This window comes from Schistocerca gregaria, chromosome 11, assembly GCF_023897955.1.
Source record: "Schistocerca gregaria isolate iqSchGreg1 chromosome 11, iqSchGreg1.2, whole genome shotgun sequence".
NCBI lineage: Eukaryota > Metazoa > Arthropoda > Insecta > Orthoptera > Acrididae > Schistocerca > Schistocerca gregaria.
Window position 1 is genome coordinate 28,718,541 of NC_064930.1, and position 19,467 is coordinate 28,738,007.

General features: G+C 38.6%; 1 protein-coding gene across 1 annotated transcript in view; it reads left to right on the forward strand.

The window, feature by feature from the left end:
• Positions 1 to 19,467, forward strand: part of LOC126295242 (uncharacterized) — a 148,596-nt gene that overhangs the window by 48,376 nt on the left and 80,753 nt on the right. Inside the window, exon 5 of the mRNA XM_049987598.1 lies at positions 9,651 to 9,716. Within this exon, the coding sequence (XP_049843555.1) occupies positions 9,651 to 9,716 (66 nt within the window). The remainder of the gene's footprint in view (positions 1 to 9,650; positions 9,717 to 19,467) is intronic.

The following is a 19,467-nucleotide window of genomic DNA, read 5'->3' on the forward strand; positions in this document are numbered from 1 at the left end:
TTAAATTGTCATCTCCCTTAATTTTCTGAAAAATTTCTTTTACCTCCTCATATATTTTTTTCTGTCTCTTCATCACCTGCAGAGGTAGCTGGCATATAAACTTGTAATATTGTTATGAATGCTGGCTACGTGTTTGTTGTGCCTATGATAATTTGTTCATTATGCTGTTCATGGAAACTGTGCTGCATTCTTTTTTTTAAATTCATTATTAGACCTATGCTTGCATTAACCTGTTTGATTTTCTTTTCATGACTGTGTATTCTGGACAATGGACTTCACTACTTCCCACTATATGTAATTTCAAACTGCCCTTTTTCTTTTCCAACCTGCAGTACACCCATTTTATTTTTCCTAATGATTACATCCTCGTAAGTAGTCATAACCTGGTGATTGTAACGGGGACTACTTTGCATCCAGACTATTTTACCCAAGAAGGTGCCAAAATAATTTAATAATATGGTAGAGCTGTGTATCCCTGGGAAATATGATGGTTGTAGTTTCCCTTTGCCTTCAACTGTTGTACCGTGATAGAAAGCACATACAATGTCAGATCAGTCAGTCGTCCATACTATTTTCCCTGCAACTACTGAAAACGTTGCTCTTCAAGACCTGTAAGTCTGACCTCTCCATATGTCCCCTCCATTGTAGTTGCAGCTACAGTGTGATTGTGTCATTGATGCATGCAAGCCACTCTACCTCAGAAAGGTCCTTGGTTCATGGAAGATCATTGGTATACATAAGAATATGTAAGGGCCCTAAGAACGATTCTTGTGTGCCACCTCATGTAATTAGTTCATAGTTGGGTGATGTCTAATAGCCTTGTTAATTAATTCAGTATTAACTGAAATATAGTACTTTACTTGCTTTCAATTAGCTATTGTGAGGTCATCTGCACTATAGCAATCAGTCTTATATTCGAACACTGTGAGGTACATGGCATAGACTATGACACATTGTACCAGTTATTAGGGTTTCTTCCCATTCCATTTGCATATGGAGTGCAGAAATAAATGATGGTTTGAATGCCTCTATGTGTGCAGTAATTATTCTATTGTTATCCTCACAATCCCCAAGTGAGTGATACAAAGGGAGTTGTAGTAAATTCCAAGTCATCATTTAAAGTCAGTTCTTGAAAGTTTATTAATAGACTTTCTCAGAATAACAACAAAAATGGCGCCAAATGACCTGCTCAAATTACTACATGCTAGCCATGATATGTTAGTTAAATGAAACAGTCTGCAATGAAACATATGATCTCATCATCAATTGTGTGTTGATAATATTGACATTTTTTTTAGGGAGAATAATCAGTCCCTTATCCTAACTTTGGGGAGATGCCTTAATTTCAGACATTTCTATAAATAATTTTGGCACTTTCACATATACTACTTCTCCAGTTTTAACCAATTCTATTGAGACACCATTATCTTTAGTTTCCTTTGCCTTTTTATCTTCACACCTGGTATTAATTCTGGGATGGCATTGTTTTCAGTGTTAACGATTTGTATTTTGTAAAGATCTGTGTCACCATACAAACATTAAGTAAAAATTGGGATACTTGTCCAGTTGCCGGCCGATGTGGCCGAGCTGTTCTAGGTGCTTCAGTCTGCAACCGAGTGGCTGCTACAGTCGCAGGTTTGAATCCTGCGTCAGGCATGGATGTGTGTAATGTCCTTAGGTTAGTTAGGTTTAAGTAGTTCTAAGTTCTAGGGGACTGATGACCTCAGCTGTTAATTCCCATAGTGCTCAGAGCAATTTGAACTTTTGCATTTTTGCCTTTACTATTACTTACTGTGCCAATTGCTACTTTAACTGATGAAAGTAAATTGATGATGTTTCTGCTTTAAACTATTATTATATTCAATTGTTTCCATTGTCATAATTTCATTTCTATCTTTTCACAAACTCTGTATACTTTTGCCTAATTCTGCATTTTATTTGTTGTTCCTGTCACCTTTGCTTTTGTAGTTACCAGATTTCATTTAAGATTTCGTGTTATTTTGCCTTCCATGTGCCTTCTGTTGTTTACAAAAGTACTATTGTTATATAATGTGTCTTTGCATGTGTGAATTGTTGTTAGGTCCTCCATCTGAAGACTTTTTCGATACAGCTCTCCAAGCTACACTCTGCATAATTACAGCATCCTACATCCATTTGATTTTGCATACTGTAGCTGTCTTGTTCTTCCTCTACAATATGTGCCCATGACACTACCCTCTGCTACCAAGTTGATTATTCCTGAGTTCAGTCCCACTTCAGTTTAAATGTGACGTAAGGTTATTTTGTCCCCAGTTAGATTCAATTTTCATTTGTTAGCTATCTTGTCCACCCATCTTATTTTTATTAGTCTTCTGTGGCATCACATTTTGAAAGCTTTTGTTCTCTTGTTTGAACACGTATCATCTATGTTTTACATGTGACAAATGCTGCACCCCCAGGCAAATACCTTCACAAAAATTTTAAATTTATTTTAGATGTTAACAAATTTTCCTTTTCCAGAAAACCTTTTCTATTTTTTTTTACTTTTAATAGCCACTTGATTTTGAATATGTAAATAAAAATTAATGGTTCAAATAACAATTTTTTTCCACAAAAGATCACAAGGTTCACTTATAGTAACCATTCTCAGACTGAGATTCTAGACCATACAATGAGCCAGTGGTAGGAGCTGTTGTGTAATACAATAAGATATATCTCACCAACTTAGTGGCTCCATCTGCATGCTATATGTAATCTTGGTCTAATGGTGGTTATTATTACATTTGTGTGATGTATCTTAAAGTATAACACACACGAAAAAGATCAATATTACATGTGAAACCTTAGCTTCTCTTGTAGCTTATTAATCTTAGAGACCATATTATAAGTGAAAGCTTAGCTTTTCTTGTAGCTATACTATGTATATTAATGCAAACCATTAACTTTTCCTCTTTGTGTGTTTGCGCTACGTAACAGTGATCTTGCTATTGGCTGACTAAAACATGGGTCCTACGCTCTGCGTATCTGTTGTCATCGACTGACGAGATCACGTGGCATGAGATATGACTGGCTTACAAAGGGACATCACAATCTTGACTTCAACGCTCTGGAAACGAACGTGCTGTGTTTGGTGCAATTTGAATTTATACTTTTGTAATACAAAAATATAGAGCATATATGTTTCTGCACATCAAAGGTCTTTCCAAAACTTTTCTTTCTTTTTTTTTCTTCAGAAATATTTTCAAAACTTCTCTCCCCCATTTTTTCCTTTGTTTCTTTTTTGTTTCTGGGAAGTTCTACTCCAGTGTAGGAAATGTTAACCATTCAAGGGATTGAAAAGCTTTACAGTTCTGAGGGAAACATCTACAGAAAACCTATTGTCACTTAGCACAGTAAAAGTGTATTTTCGCCTGGGAAAAAGTATACTTATTAAACGGGATGTCTGGGGGAAATCCGGTAATAATCCAGGACTTTTTTTATCTTGTACGTGTATACGCCCTGAATATTGGATTGATATATCTCATTATTTAAAGAATCGCACAATTACATAACATATGTGTACACTGGTAGAAGTTATGAGTATGTGTGTGGCCACCATTTCTGGCATAATTTGTATCAACATTAGACAAGGTGCTCAGATCAGATCATTTAATGTGTGTGTTGTTGATTTGTTAATTGCACCAGTACATAAAAACAATAAGTGCAGGTGTTGATGAAAGTCATAGAAGCCTTTCAGAAATCTAGAGTCACCACCAGTTCCTAAAAATACAAATTTGGAGGTAATGACCACATCAACGGGTATTTTGCCCAACAAATTAAAATTCGTATAGTAAAATCTTTTCAAGACTTTGAAATAAGTAGTAGTTTGTGTTTTATGGACTTATGTTTATTTTATTGCTTATTTATACAGAATCTAGTTTCAAACAGAGATACCTCAAAATGACTGCTTAAAAAATGTATATGAGAAGTGTGAAGAACTAAATTTCCAGTAGCCACAGCTGGGATATTATATGCAGCATAAGTTCAAAGTGTGTCTGCAAGTTATTGTAACAACCAATGGTTTCTTTTTGACAATCAGTCAAGAACTGCAGAAACTGGTGAACACCACATACAATTATGTATTATTTTTCAAGATGACACCGCAAATGTTAATGTAGGATGCCAATGTTCATTACGAAACACAAGCTGTATGTGATCTTTCCTGTACCTTTGAATGTGTAGATCACAAAATTGTACTAGGAAATCTATCAGGTGTGGAATTACAGGCACTCCCCTGCATGAATGCTATTGTATTTTCAGAACTGATTACAGGATTTCATCTTAACAAATGTTGCTCTAAAGTTAGACTGTATTGGAAGTAGGAGAGCATTAAGTACAGTGTGTCACAAGTTTTGGGACCTGGTCCATTCCTGTTCTTGACCTATAATATAATTTGACTGTGATGTATGAGCACTCTTTCAATACTATTATCTTACAAAAACTCAGGTTGTGCATTTCCAAACCATTAAAAATGACTTACCAGGAACAGAAAGTAGTGGCATACACTGTATGTGGGTCCATGTGTGGAGTTCCTGGGCATCTACACAGACAGTAAACTGACATGGCACTAGCATGTGGATGAGTTAATCAAGAAGCCCATTTCTGCCTGTGTTACATTCAGAAATCTCTCTCGTTATGTTGATCTGCAGAAAGGATTGCTAGCGTATTTTGTGTATGTTGTTTCAATTCAGTCCTATGGCATCAACTTTCGGGATATTGAAGCTACAGCAAAAAAAGTGTTTATTCTAGAGAAGTATGGAGTGAGAATATTGTCTAAATCTGATAAACGACCACCTTGCTGAACCCCATTCATGGGCTGTGCATGCCAATACATACACTCACAGGGATTATTTGTGCTTGTGAATTAGGATGAACTCAGCAGGTCACAAATACAATACTAAAAATAGAAATAACTTCTATACAGCTAATGTATCCCTCTCAGAGATTCAAACAGGAGTTTTATATACTGGTGCAAAACACTCTAACAAGTTGTCAGAGAACATCAGCCAGGCAGTAGAACATTGTCAAATATTTGAACACAAAGTAAAAGAATATATCTGTAGCCAACAATTTATCAGAATACTTGGACTCATGAATGTAAAATATGTGAAACAGTAATATTTGTGTTAGATATAGCCCATTTTTGCCACTATATAGACAGCTGATTCTGGTCCATGTGAAGTTACATAATGCTGTGCCAGACATATCAGACAAAAACAGCAGCTATGTACTATTGGAGGAGGAGCAGTAGCCTTTTTTCCAAATAGATTTTTTTTCCTAATATACACTCCTGGAAATTGAAATAAGAACACCGTGAATTCACTGTCCCAGGAAGGGGAAACTTTATTGACACATTCCTGGGCTCAGATACATCACATGATCACACTGACAGAACCACAGGCACATAGACACAGGCAACAGAGCATGCACAATGTCGGCACTAGTACAGTGTATATCCACCTTTCGCAGCAATGCAGGCTGCTATTCTCCCATGGAGATGATCGTAGAGATGCTGGATGTAGTCCTGTGGAACGGCTTGCCATGCCATTTCCACCTGGCGCCTCAGTTGGACCAGCGTTCGTGCTGGACGTGCAGACCACGTGAGACGACGCTTCATCCAGTCCCAAACATGCTCAACGGGGGACAGATCCGGAGATCTTGCTGGCCAGGGTAGTTGACTTACACCTTCTAGATCACGTTGGGTGGCACGGGATACATGCGGACGTGCATTGTCCTGTTGGAACAGCAAGTTCCCTTGCCGGTCTAGGAATGGTAGAACGATGGGTTCGATGACGGTTTGGATGTACCGTGCACTATTCAGTGTCCCCTCGATGATCACCAGAGGTGTACGGCCAGTGTAGGAGATCGCTCCCCACACCATGATGCCGGGTGTTGGCCCTGTGTGCCTCGGTCGTATTCAGTCCTGATTGTGGCGCTCACCTGCACGGCGCCAAACACGCATACGACCATCATTGGCACCAAGGCAGAAGCGACTCTCATCGCTGAAGACGACACGTCTCCATTCGTCCCTCCATTCATGCCTGTCGCGACACCACTGGAGGCAGGCTGCACGATGTTGGGGCGTGAGCGGAAGACGGCCTAACGGTGTGCGGGACCGTGGCCCAGCTTCATGGAGACGGTTGCGAATGGTCCTCGCCGATACCCCAGGAGCAACAGTGTCCCTAATTTGCTGGGAAGTGGCGGTGCGGTCCCCTACGGCACTGCGTAGGATCCTACGGTCTTGGCGTGCATCCGTGCGTCGCTGCCGTCCGGTCCCAGGTCGACGGGCACGTGCACCTTCCGCCGACCACTGGCGACAACATAGATGTACTGTGGAGACCTCACGCCCCACGTGTTGAGCAATTCAGCGGTACGTCCATCCGGCTTCCCGCATGCCCACTATACGCCCTCGCTCAAAGTCCGTCAACTGCACATACGGTTCACGTCCACGCTGTCGCGGCATGCTACCAGTGTTAAAGACTGCGATGGAGCTTCGTATGCCACAGCAAACTGGCTGACACTGACGGCGGCGGTGCACAAATGCTGCGCAGCTAGCGCCATTCGACGGCCAACACCGCGGTTCCTGGTGTGTCCGCTGTGCCGTGCGTGTGATCATTGCTTGTACAGCCCTCTCGCAGTGTCCGGAGCAAGTATGGTGGGTCTGACACACCGGTGTCAATGTGTTCTTTTTTCCATTTCCAGGAGTGTAGATGTATAAAGTAAATTGGGACTAATTACCATAGTTACAACTTTGAGTAGATTAGCTCTAGTTGTAACTCGTTGTTAGTGTACTTTTCAGAAGTAGGCAGCAGTGGTTGCTTCTACCTGTTCATGTATAAGTTAACTCATTACACATCCCTGGAGGCTCTCCTTCATGTTGGGATTGATGGAATAGGTTGTGCAATTGAATTATTATTCAGTATGTTTCACTGCCAGAAATATGTTTCCAACTCTTGGTTCCATATCTCAAAGTACATAGTTTAGAATTCTCTAATATCCTTATAATTTTAGCACTAAAATTGCTAAGGAAAACTGAACAAGCCTGTAGAATAATTGTAGAGAAGGGAGAGTGCAGAATGTGTAATCAGTTTGCATACAGGACCATGCAAAGTGCTCAAAGCAAATGAAAACAGCTGTAATTATCCTATACAGTGCTGTATGCTGACAAGAATTACAGGGAACGTACAAGAAAACTGAAAATTTTGATACATTGTATTTATAGGTGTTCTACATTATTCCCTTGGTCACATGAGATATTCTGTATAACTCCCTTTGGTCACAGGGAAAACATCAAAGCAATAATCTGTTTCATACCATGCATTCTTTGAAGAGGCATGGTGATATGCAGTTACACATGAAGGCTTTTCTGTATCCTATATTCACATGCTATACCAGTTAACCTTACCACTTATGTAGAAAACTGCTTTATCACTAAACATGAGTTTTTCAGCAAATGTTTCTTCTTGCACGATTTTCAACATTGCTGTAAAATAATTTGTGTGTTTGATATAGTCTTCCTTTTCCAGTTTCTGTGAAATTTTAATTATTTATGGTTTCATTTTCATCTTTGTTTTAAAATACTAAACTATTGTTGCTGTCAGTTGTATTTCCATACCAGCTCTGTATGTCAATTTGTGTGTACTATGTTCAAAGAAAAAGGTGAATTTTTTCAACATTTTGAGTGGGTACACTTAGCAGGCTGGTACTTTTTCCTTTGCACAAATGTCCTGTTTCATCCTCCTTCCTACAACATCCATAAATTTTGTTTACATTTAATTGTACCACAGATGAAATCTCTGCTCTATGATGAGAGGATGATAATTGTTTAATTATGACATATTAAATATCTTCTGAAAGAGATCTACCACATAAATACCACACAACATATGCTACTTTTTTTTTTAGAGATCAACTGCACACCATGCAACTTGTGTGATTAGTAATATTGCTAGGTATAACTGGTTCTTTATGTTTGATAAGCCTGCTAATTTTCTATCAAATCTGGAGAAGTGAAATCATGGTCTCATGAAATAATAAAATCTTTTGTGCTTCCTGCTATATCAAGTGCTTAAATCCCAGTCAGAGTTTCTTGGTCTGTGGAATTTCTGTAGATGCTACCATATAAATGTCCAGTTCTTGGAGGGTGCAGCAGGGCAGGTTGGTCTAGCATGATGAATTTAACAATCTGTCCACCCACCTGGATAGACTTCAAGTTGTCTGCCCTTTCACTCTGTGATGATAAATACTCGTTTAGCTGACAAAAGAAGAGTTTATGAATATTTGTCTAAATAGCTACCGCGCAAAAGCCATGTAACCCAGTCCATGGATAGTAGTTGAAAGTTAGTTAAACTATCAAACATTCGGGATTTGTTCACGACTCATTTTAAAAAATGTCTAAATTTTCCTTTAAGTTGGTTTATTGTCTTTAAAACATGGTCAATGGCTATCAAGTTTATATTTAATATCCCAACATCAGTTGTTTAGTGTTACTGACTGTATCTGTTGCAAGTTCACATCCGAAAGCAGTCAGAAGATATTTAGTCTGACTCAATATTTTGAACATCCTAAACAGTCACTAACCCATGAGTACTTGTGAGTTAACACATTCAGTTGTACAGTAGGCTTTTTGTAAAGAAGTTCTAACCATAATGTCTTGTAATCTGCACAAAACATGCCATGTGGAATTTATGTAGACATGAAATGTTCACACACAAATGTCTCCTAAAATAAACCACTCACATGGCTCAAACTTTCATAGAATACTCAATGCTGTATTGGTTTTTCATCAGCAACATGACAATCTATGAAACATGTGCATTTCTTCATTTTTGTACAAATCTGATCAGCACGATTTAACATAAGAGTTTACCAGAAGACAGCTCCCGAACGAGTATCTCGACTTGCAGATCTCAGGCACAGAGCCCTACTCAGACACTTGCAAAACGCTGAATTCCTGTTGGCTAGTACATTAAGCAGCCAGTCAGATCATCCTGAGCACTTATATACTTCTATCAGCCAGCCAGATAGCCACAAAAAATTTAGACTATAAGTTTCATAATTCTGAAACTAAATAAAATGTAAAGAAAACAAAATGTGATTCCTTTCCACAAAATAAATTACTACTAAGTTTAATACTGAACACCCCTTCTGGCTGCCTTTTACAAAATCAAGCTCACTCACACATATGTCACAAATTCCCCTATAGCACAACTTTCTCAAGCATAAATTTACATAGTTTTAACAAAATATTGCATTCTCACTTTACATATGTCCTCCATTCACTCTCTGTCTCTCCAAAACACTCACACAACCAGAACACTATGAAATAATAATTTTCCAAAGTACTTTTAATTACATCATAAATCTGTAGTAATGAAATTAAATAAAATTCCAGAAAACTAGATTATATGAACATATCCTCATGACTGTAGTTTTGGTTGATACTATAGATGAATTCATTACAGTCACTAACTCAGTTTGACAATGCCAACGTGGTTATTATGCGTTTTACATAAAATTTTTGTGTCTCCGAATTCATAGTGTGTGTTTTCTTACCAATATTGAAGTAATTATGATAAATTTGATTTTCACACATTTTATTTGATTTATTTGAATTTCAAATTTTGTTGTAGGTTGTCACTTTTGAAGAGATTCCCATCCCCGATTGGAATGTGCATGTTAAGCAGGAGGTGGATGAGGTATGATGTTTTTCTAAATAATTATGTTTATTTTTTCCATGCTTTTTGCCATAGTTGTTCACTAAGTATTTAGTAAGGAATACTTTCTCAAAATTTTGTAGACTTGTATTGTTATATTTGATTTCTAAGGTCAGACAAAAAATAAAAATGTATTAAAATTGTATTCTCTTAGAACTAACCTATAAATAGTAGTAGTCATTATAATAATAAATATCTTGGGTATTATAAATTTGGTGTGACCCTAGCAAATAATTTTGTTATAGGTATTGTGTTGTGGAGAAGGGTTAACATATCAGTACCTCATATGTAGAATTAAGAATTGCCATTTTCTGAAAGAAGGGAGCACTTCACATAGTAGGTCAATATAGGGTTTATGTTTATGCCCAGTGTAATATTAGTGAATTGAGGATTAACAGCGGATTAAGATGTGGTTGCGATATATCTCCTACTTTGTTTGAGACACGTTGATGTAGCACTTAAAAACTGTAGGACGAAAGTATGGATCTGTAATTATGAAACAGGCTTGTGTGTATAGTTACAAAGCAAAATTAAGTCACAAAAGCTAATGGATTGTGAGACAAAATAGCCAGCTAGTACTTACATCCAGTAAAGTACTGTGAATAGACGCACTTAAGTGACACACTTGTTAGCTTTTAGAACTAATTGTTCATTCCTTGGAAGGAGAGTAGGATAGGATGGGAATTTTGAAAAGTAAGGGCAGGTCACTCACATCTGTTGTCAGTTTTACTTTCATATTTGTCTGAATCTTGTATGCTGGGTGCTATGCTGTTTATATGTATTTCATAAAGAACATCTTATTATATACAATGAGCTGCACTTCAGAAACATTTATATGCCATGCCAGTACTTGGGCATATAGCACATTATCAGTGGCATCTAATAAACTAACAAATGTAAGCATACCTAAATCCATAACACTAGAACGCTGTTCATACACAAAACTAGAAGAATAAAATTACTTACATACTGTGCACATCATTCCGAAATGAAATGCCAATCAAATGTAAAATCTTTACAATGATTAAAAATGACATTTATTTAGAAAACAGAACACCATAAATATTTATAATTCTGTTCATAACCAAGCTTATGTGAGAACAGTAGTGTCTATTATCTCATGGTAAAAAAAAAAACTGAGCAATACACATTGCACCATGTACAAGAGACAGTGAAATGAAATCAAGACACATGGAAAAATGTAAGAAAATGTTTATTATTTAAAAAATAATCACAGTAACTGTTAAAACAGTTCTGACAAGAGACAAAACAGTCAGTGTCTTCCCTGCAGTACCATTATTATTCCTAGGTGTGCACCTCTTCATCTCAAGCAGTACAACATGTTGAGAAGTTGGTTTGGACTACAATGCAAAATTTTTCCTGGGAAGCCCTTATATTTCTCAATACAGTCCCAATCTTTGCCCGTGTGATTTCCCTATTTTTGGTGCCCTGAAGAAAGACATTCATCACCATTGATTTGCTTCAGTTGAACAGTGGCATGGCTGGTTATGATCATGGTTCCATAGCCAACCACAAACATTTTTCTGTGAAAGCAATGGCTGTCTTGTCTCACATTGGGAATATCAACAGTGTAGTAGGAAAGACATTGCTACTTACCATAAAGAAGACATGTTAAGTTCCACACAGGCACAATACAAAGATAATTACAAAAATTGTTTAGCCACAGTGTTCATCAGTAAAAAAGAGACAAACACCATTCATACACACCAGCTAGGATACAGCGCATGCACATATAACCACCAACTCCAGTGTCACATGCTGGAATACCATCACAACCAAAATTCTACAAACTGTTTGCTTGTGGGTGATGTCACACCATCATATGATCATTAATTTATGGGAGAAATCTGAAAACCTGTATCAGTATGATAAGTGGACTGTGTCCATTGCCTGCAATGCAACATCTGTTAGAACTTGTCCTATGATGTGCTTGATAAATTGTGTGATTGCAGATTTACCAAGAACAATAGAACCCACATGAATATCTGTTCATCACCGACCTGTTGACTGGCTTTGTTGTTTAAAGTGTGCTCGGGAATCACTATTGGAATTTTCCATTCAGCAAAGTTGAATTTAAATACATTTTTGATGATTAGAATGTTCTTTATAAATTATTGTGTAGAAGTGACTCCATAGAATTTGCTGTCTGCATGTGATGTGGATGGAGGGGGGGGGGGGGGGGGGGGGGGAGCAGGTGTGTGTGTGTGTGTGTGTGTGTGTGTGTGTGTGTGTGTGTGTGTGTGTGTGTGTGTGTGTGTGTGTCAGGTATAGTGTGTCTTTCATAAATAGATGTGTAAAAGACTTATAATGCGAGACTTGATCCACACACACACACACACACACACACACACACACACACACACACACAGCAGTTGCACTGGGGCCTGACTGTGCAGATACACGTGGCTGTACCGGGAGGGGTGAGGGGCAGAAGCAAGAGAGGTGAAGAGAGATGTAGAGAAGGGGAAAAGACTGTAGATGCATTAATGGAATACAAGGCATGTGTAGTGCTGGAGTGGTAGCAGGTAAGGGGATAGGTAGTGAGAGGACGGGGACTACTGAAGGTAGAGGCCAGAGGGAGGGTTAAAACACATCCTGTGTTCCAGTAACCACACTGGCCTCAATCTTTGCTAGTCTGTATCCTCGCCCTAGCTATCCCTTTCCCTGCTCCCACTCCACCATTACATGTACATCCTATTCCACCAATGCACCTACAGTCTTTTCCTCTACTCGGCAGCTCCCTTTTCCCCCCTTCCTTGCCCCCAACACAGCCTGAAGACTCTGCACCTAGCAGCTCATTCTATCCCCATCACATCCCATTTTTCATGTTGTTGTTACTCCATCCTGGGCATTCTCGTGTTTCATAATCAGTATTGTTCTTTCTTGTCGACATCATAAGGAGACTATATTTGTACTCATAACTCGATTTTTTCCGCTCTAAACCACATACCATACCATTTGTTTTGAGTTCACTACCAACTCCATTAACACTGCCTTTCTCACAAAATTTCTACCTTGTTAAATATGATAATATTATACAAAATGTTATCGCTTTAACCACACAAGGGAAATTCACATACTCAAGAAACAAAAACATAATTAAGCAAAATGCTTCATAAAGAATGCACTCAGTTCTCTTCTGCTTCTTGGCCTCAGCTTCCCATCTAAAAATAATACCTACAATTACATTCCTCACATGGTGAATGAAATTCTGTTCCTGTCATGTGTTGTTCCCTCATAAATACAACAAACCCTCACATTACTGTGACTGCATGACACATTTATCCAAGTTGACTACATATACAAAAGCCTCAAAATAACTTTCCTCATGGTACATGGTACATCACACCAGAAATAAACCCAAAAAACTTAAGTCTAAATACACCACTGTTGTCTCGATCTTAATGAGTATGATATTGTGCACGAAGCATGCAATGCTGCAACTGTAGCAATGAGTCTGTTGTGCCTTTAGAAAAATCCAACATGTATGACCATTTAACACGATGACAACAGTAGTTTGACATTCACTGGTGAGTTCTTCTCAATAAGGACCTTTATTCCATGTAATGAATTTCATTTTTCCTTATTGGTGTGTCTGGGCATCTCAGCATTACCCAATGATCCACGTGACACTGAATAGCATATCATTCTACTGCACCAGTCTCCTGATGTTCAAAGGCATTGGTATTGGCATTTTGCACTGGTTTCCATATTTCTCTCTCAATATTTTTTTTACAAAATTACACATTGGTGCACCATTTTTCCCCACCATTAGTTTGCTTACTTCATATAGTGATAGCATTTTTCAGCCATATGCCACCTGTTGTGGCAGTAGGCTTATACATTCTTGAGTTTTAGAATTACAAGCCACTGCATTGTGCAGCAATTATTTGTTCCAGTCATTGTGATGGCTATTCACAAAGTGCCTTATCATTTTCCCTATCATTTGGTGTTCACATATTGTTCTTCTTTTAGCCTATGGATGTAATGAGCCTGATCTCAACTTGCAAATATGTCACAAATGGCAGAAGTGATTCATAGATTCCAATATCAAGTTGGTGACCTGATCTGTATCTGTAAAACATTCACCAGTCTTGAATCTGTTTACACGCCATCCTGGATAATTACAACTTTCAATAAATTTACCTCTTGTAGTACAAAATGGCACTTCTCAGTGCTTAGAATAAGATGTGATAAATGTAACCTGTTGAAAACCTCCCCCATTCTTTTTACATGAAAATGGTAATATTGTACAGATACACTATATACTGTGTCAGCTTTAATCCCCACAAAACTCGTAGTAGTGAATGTTGAATCATGGTGGGAACATTTTTCATTGTAGTTACTGGCAGCGACACCAAGGACAAATGCAGTTTTTATGTTGTCCTCTAATGCTGCTTGTAGTGGGATAGATGTTATTGTCCAAGGTTTCTGTTATATTGAGGATTGGATACCATTCTGTAATGCTATGACTATTGAAGTACATGTAGCCACAGCAAAATCAATTCTTCTTCATTGGATCCATCAATGTAATTGTTGGTTAATGAATTCCTCCATCAGCTGTAAGTCATGAGCCACCTTATATGGGTTATCTTATGGTACAAACAATAATAATCTATTGGTGTTCTGTATTGGATCACCAGGATTGCTGGTAATATCCCACAGGGATTAAACATGCCGTCAAATTCTAATTGTCGATTCCACATCGCTACACTTCCTGTTCCTTTTAAATGTTTTACCTACTCATGTAATGCAGGTACACTGGCAGCTGGCTTATGGCTAGGGTTTAAATTCATCTCAATACCATTTTCCTCTAGAACATGTGAATTGGTGACCAACAATTCTTGCCACGCACTGAGGACAGTTTTAGTGTGTGTTGCTTGTACAGGAAATCTAAGCCTAGTATTGTGCAGTAATTATCACTTGTGTGGGGCAAACCTTCCATACTTTTTTGGAATTGCTCTAATTTAACTGATCGCGATAGTATCTGCAGCTGTTCTGCCATGTGTATCATTGTATGAGATGTTTCCTCAGTTCATCAAGTGATTGAATATTTCTCAGGAGCTCATGGTACATAAGATTCGCAACCTCCATCTGATGTAATTTGGCCATTTGCAGCAAATCAGCTTTGCGGCTGTCAGCAGTTATCTACAAACACTAAGACTACTTCTCCTGTTTTTGCTGAAAGAGAAGCAACTAGGTGGTTGAATGAATGATAGGAACAGCTAAACTAGACAAGTTTGTGTCTTCTGCTTGATCTAACAATGTTTGAACTGCTTTCTGAGTGGTAACCGACCCTGCATTAGGCTCATAAAGACATCATAAAGCCCTTATATGACACACAAGAATGAATAGAAAAAATACAATGAGATTAAGAGGATACCTGATTCTATCACTATTGTTGTAACACAGCTTGCTTCTTCTAGCTAAGTACTTGCTCATGTTTAGTGCTTTATACCTATCAAAACAAAATTGTGATGGTGATTGAGCCATGCCCTCTGTTCATAATAAGTTAGTTTTCCCATAGTAGTGGACACAAATTAGCAAATGTTCCTCTCTAAATGCACTCCAAACACCTCATACCATTGAGTTTAATGTCATGAACTGAACTTGAAGACCAGAATTAAAGATGTGTGCCATTACACAATATTTGAAGGAAGTGAGTTTTTCATGAATCACGGAACTGTGCTGCTGATGTTGTTTGGTGGCCTAAAACACTACCCTATGTCACTGGTCACTTCTGACAGCAGTCATAGTGGGGTCAGGATAGATCCAAATGTTATTTATCATGTAGCAGGTCTTGATTATGTTGCAGGATGGTAGACAGGGCAGCAAGTATGAAGAACCAGTTCCTCAGCTGTCATGGAATCATACAGGCAGTGAAAATAACAACCTGCCATTATGAATTTTTCACTCAGCAGCAGGGTGTGTGCTGATATGAATCTTCCTGGCAGATTAAAACTGTGTACTGAACCAGAAGTTTGACACAGGACCTTTGTCTTTCTCAGGCAAGTGCTATACAGACTGAGGTACCAAAATACGACTCATGACCCATCCTCACAGCTTTACTTCTGCCAGTACCTCATCTCCTGCCTACCTAATTTCACAGAAGTTCTCCTTTGAATGCAGGACTAGTATTTCTGGAAGAAAGGATGTTGCAGAGACACAGCTTAGCCACATGCCATGGGAAGAATTTTTCACTCTACAGTGGAGTGTGCACTGATGTGAAATCTGGGTCTCCACAGTGTCCTTTCCTCAAGAAGAACTTCCATCATATTTGGAAAATGGGAGATGAGGAACTGGTGGAAGTAAAGTTGTGAGGACAGGTTGTGAATCATGTTGGAGTAGCTCTGTCAGCAGTGCTCTTGCCTGTGAAAAGAAAAGGTCCTGATTTCGAGTCTCTGCCCTGCTCACAATTTTAGTCTACCAGGAAGTTTCAGTAAAAAAACATAATTTGTTTTGCAGATTTCATACAGGTATATTAGTCATCAACCTAGTTGTGCACATGGACCCTGGATTGCAGTGCTTGCTTAGCTCAGCACATGGCAGCAGGAGATGGCCACCAACCTGGAGATGTCACGCCATACAGTTAGCTGCAGGAAACAGTCAGCATGGTTTGGAGGCAAGAGACTGCATCAGACCTGCTGATGCCAAGCACACAGTAGCATCGAGCTCCAATCTAGGCTGGTCACACACTGAGGTGCAAAGACGGCAACCAGCCAATTGCTTAAGTGGATACAGTGCAGAAGGCACTCATATCTGAACTTCGAACTGAGTATCCACAGAAGGTGTTTTGGAATCAGTTGTCGTCGGCCAAAAATATGTGCCAACTGGGAGGCACCATTTCAGCTCCCAGTAGCATCAGGATTAGATATACCTCATAGATCTGTAGGTAGTGGAGGGTGCATCTAGCTCTACTTGAGACAAGATGACTGACTCTGGTGCAATATTGGGGAAGCACTAGTGATCACTGTAGATTGTGCTTGACAACAGATACTGCATGGCTGGGGTAGGTGGTATTTAAGGCCTCTCGACATGGTTCTGTTATGAGAGGACATCACTTTTTGTCATGTGGACTGTGGAAGTGGTGCAGTGCGAGGCCCTGGCCTGGTGTTAACCGGGTCACCACTACAGTAGCCTGGATCTCCTACCAGTCTACATTGACAATGGTCCAGTAATGGCAGCAGGCTGCTAGATACTATAGCTGGTAAAGAAGCTTGCTACCATGCCAGAACAGGAGCTTTTGGCATGACACCTAAGTTGTTTTTGAAAGAGAGTGGCATAACATGTGGTACAGGTATTATTACTGGTAAAGTTCTGGCTGGGAAAAGAGTTTTGGTTGCAAAATTTGATAGTTTTCTGTAGATTATCTTTAAGTTTTGCACTATTCCTCTCTCAATTCCACAAACCTTAGGAAGTTACTGACGTTTAGTGCTTTTCTAACTTATCTGTTGTTCTTGTGGTCTTCAGCCCAAAGACTGTGGGATACAGTTCTTCACCCCAGTCTATCCTCTGCAAATCTGCTCATCTCTGGATTACAACAACAACCTGCATCTGTTTGAACCTTCTTACTATATTCATGCCTGAGTCTCTCTCTACTATCTTTAACCCCCCCCCCCCCCCCCCAACCCCTATCTAACCCTAAACTTCCCTCCATTACCAAATTACCATAGGTGCCCAAGGATTTTCCCTGTCATCTGAGTGGTTCTTTTAGCCAAATTGTAGCATTCATTACTTTGTTGCCTATTCTGTTAACTACTTTTTCATTAGTTACTCAATGTAACCATTTAATCTTCAGCAGTATTCTGTTACACCATATCGCAAAAGGTTCTATTGTTCTCTCTTTTTTTTTCAAAGTATTTGTTGTCCACACTTCAATTCCATATAAGGCTTCATGCAAGACAAATCCCTTCATGAAAACCGTCTTGACACTTAAATCATATAAGATAGCAACACATTTCTGTTTTCCAGAAAGCTATCTTTGTTGCTGCCTGACTAAATTTTCTATCCTCTCTACTTAAGTCGTCGTCATTTTGCAGCTTTAATAGAAAAACTGAACTACTTTTAATGTCTCATTTTCTGATTTAATTCCCATATCTAATTTTATTCCATGACTGAGTTCAGTCTGCATTCCATTACCCTTGTTTTACTTTTTTATTTTTGTCTTAAAGCATATTTTCAAGATGCTATTGATTGCATTCCAAGTCTTTTACCAGCTCTTGACAGAAATATGGTGTCATGAGCAGACATCAGACCTTCTATGTGAACGTTAATTCCCTTTCTGAATTTGCCCTTGGTTTCCTTTACCATCTGATTAACATGCTGCCTGAATAATATGTGTGACAGTTTGCAATCCAGTCTCACTGTCTTTTCAACTGCTACTTCCCTTTCGTTTCCTCCAACTGTTGTGACTGTAGCTTGCTTTCTGTACAAGTTTGTTAAAAACTTTTGCTTCCTGTGCTTTATTTGTACTATCTTGAGATTTTGAGAAAAATATTCCAGCCAGCATTGTGAAAAATTCACTCTTAATCAAGAAACACTATAAACATATTACCCTAGTTCAGCCTACGTTCAAAGAAAAATCAGAGTGAGAATTACCTCATTTTCATTCAACATAAACCAAATTGAATTCCCCATGGTTGGCTTCTGTCAGATTTTCCATTCTTATATAAGTAATTTGTATCAGTATTTTGGAATCTTGGCTCATTAAACTGATTGGTCTGTAATATTTACACCTGTTTCCTTTGGAATTGGAGTTGTGAAGTTCCTCTTGAAGTCTGAAGTTAATTCCCCTGAGATTTTGAGAAAAATGTTCCAGCCAGCAATAGTTTTCTCATGGTTGGCTTTTCCAATTACCTCAGTAACTCTTAGAGAGTGCCATCTACTTCAGATACCTTGTTCTGATTTTGGTATTTTAGTGCCCTTTCAAATCCATCTCAGAGTATCATATTTCCTGTTTCATCTTGGTTTTCTTTCTCTTCTGCATCTGTATTCTGCAAGCCATATTATTTTATTTGGCAGAGAGTGCATCCCCACAATAATGAATCTGTAAACTGTTGGAAAGTAGTGGATGTAATTCACAAACCAAAAGGCATTCTAGGATACTCATAACCCCAAAGGCTAAACTGACACTGCTTTAGACCTGTGTTGAGATAAGGTACCATGAAAACCTGATGGTAACAAGACTTGATATAAAGTGCAGTGTAACACTTACTGTTTTCCAGTCAGTCAACTGTTTCATCAGTATGAGACAGTAGATGTGGATCAGTAGTGGTCACTCTATTCACTGTTCACATGCCTGCACAAAGACAATAAGTCTTTTTACTATTAATGTATTCCTGAACATAACATGGCCATAATTCCAACGTCTAGTTGCTGCTGGCTACTTTGTTCCATGACTGGTTGCAAATGATTGAGAATGTGATTGGGCTTTTTTTACTATTGATCTTGCATTCTGAGTCAGGATTTCATGATATGTTAAATCTGTGTTTGGCAAGCACTACCGTTCTCCATGTAGCCATGCAAATTCCTCTAAGGCTAAATGTAGAAGGCTCCTCTCTGATTCTACCAAATTTGACAATTTCTCTTGCAACTGAATTGGAAGGGTTAGTGTGATAGTGTACACTTCTTACATTGGCAACAACTTCTGCTTCAAACCTTCCTAAAATTGTATTACTCCTATCAGAGGATGGACATTATCTGCCATTACTTG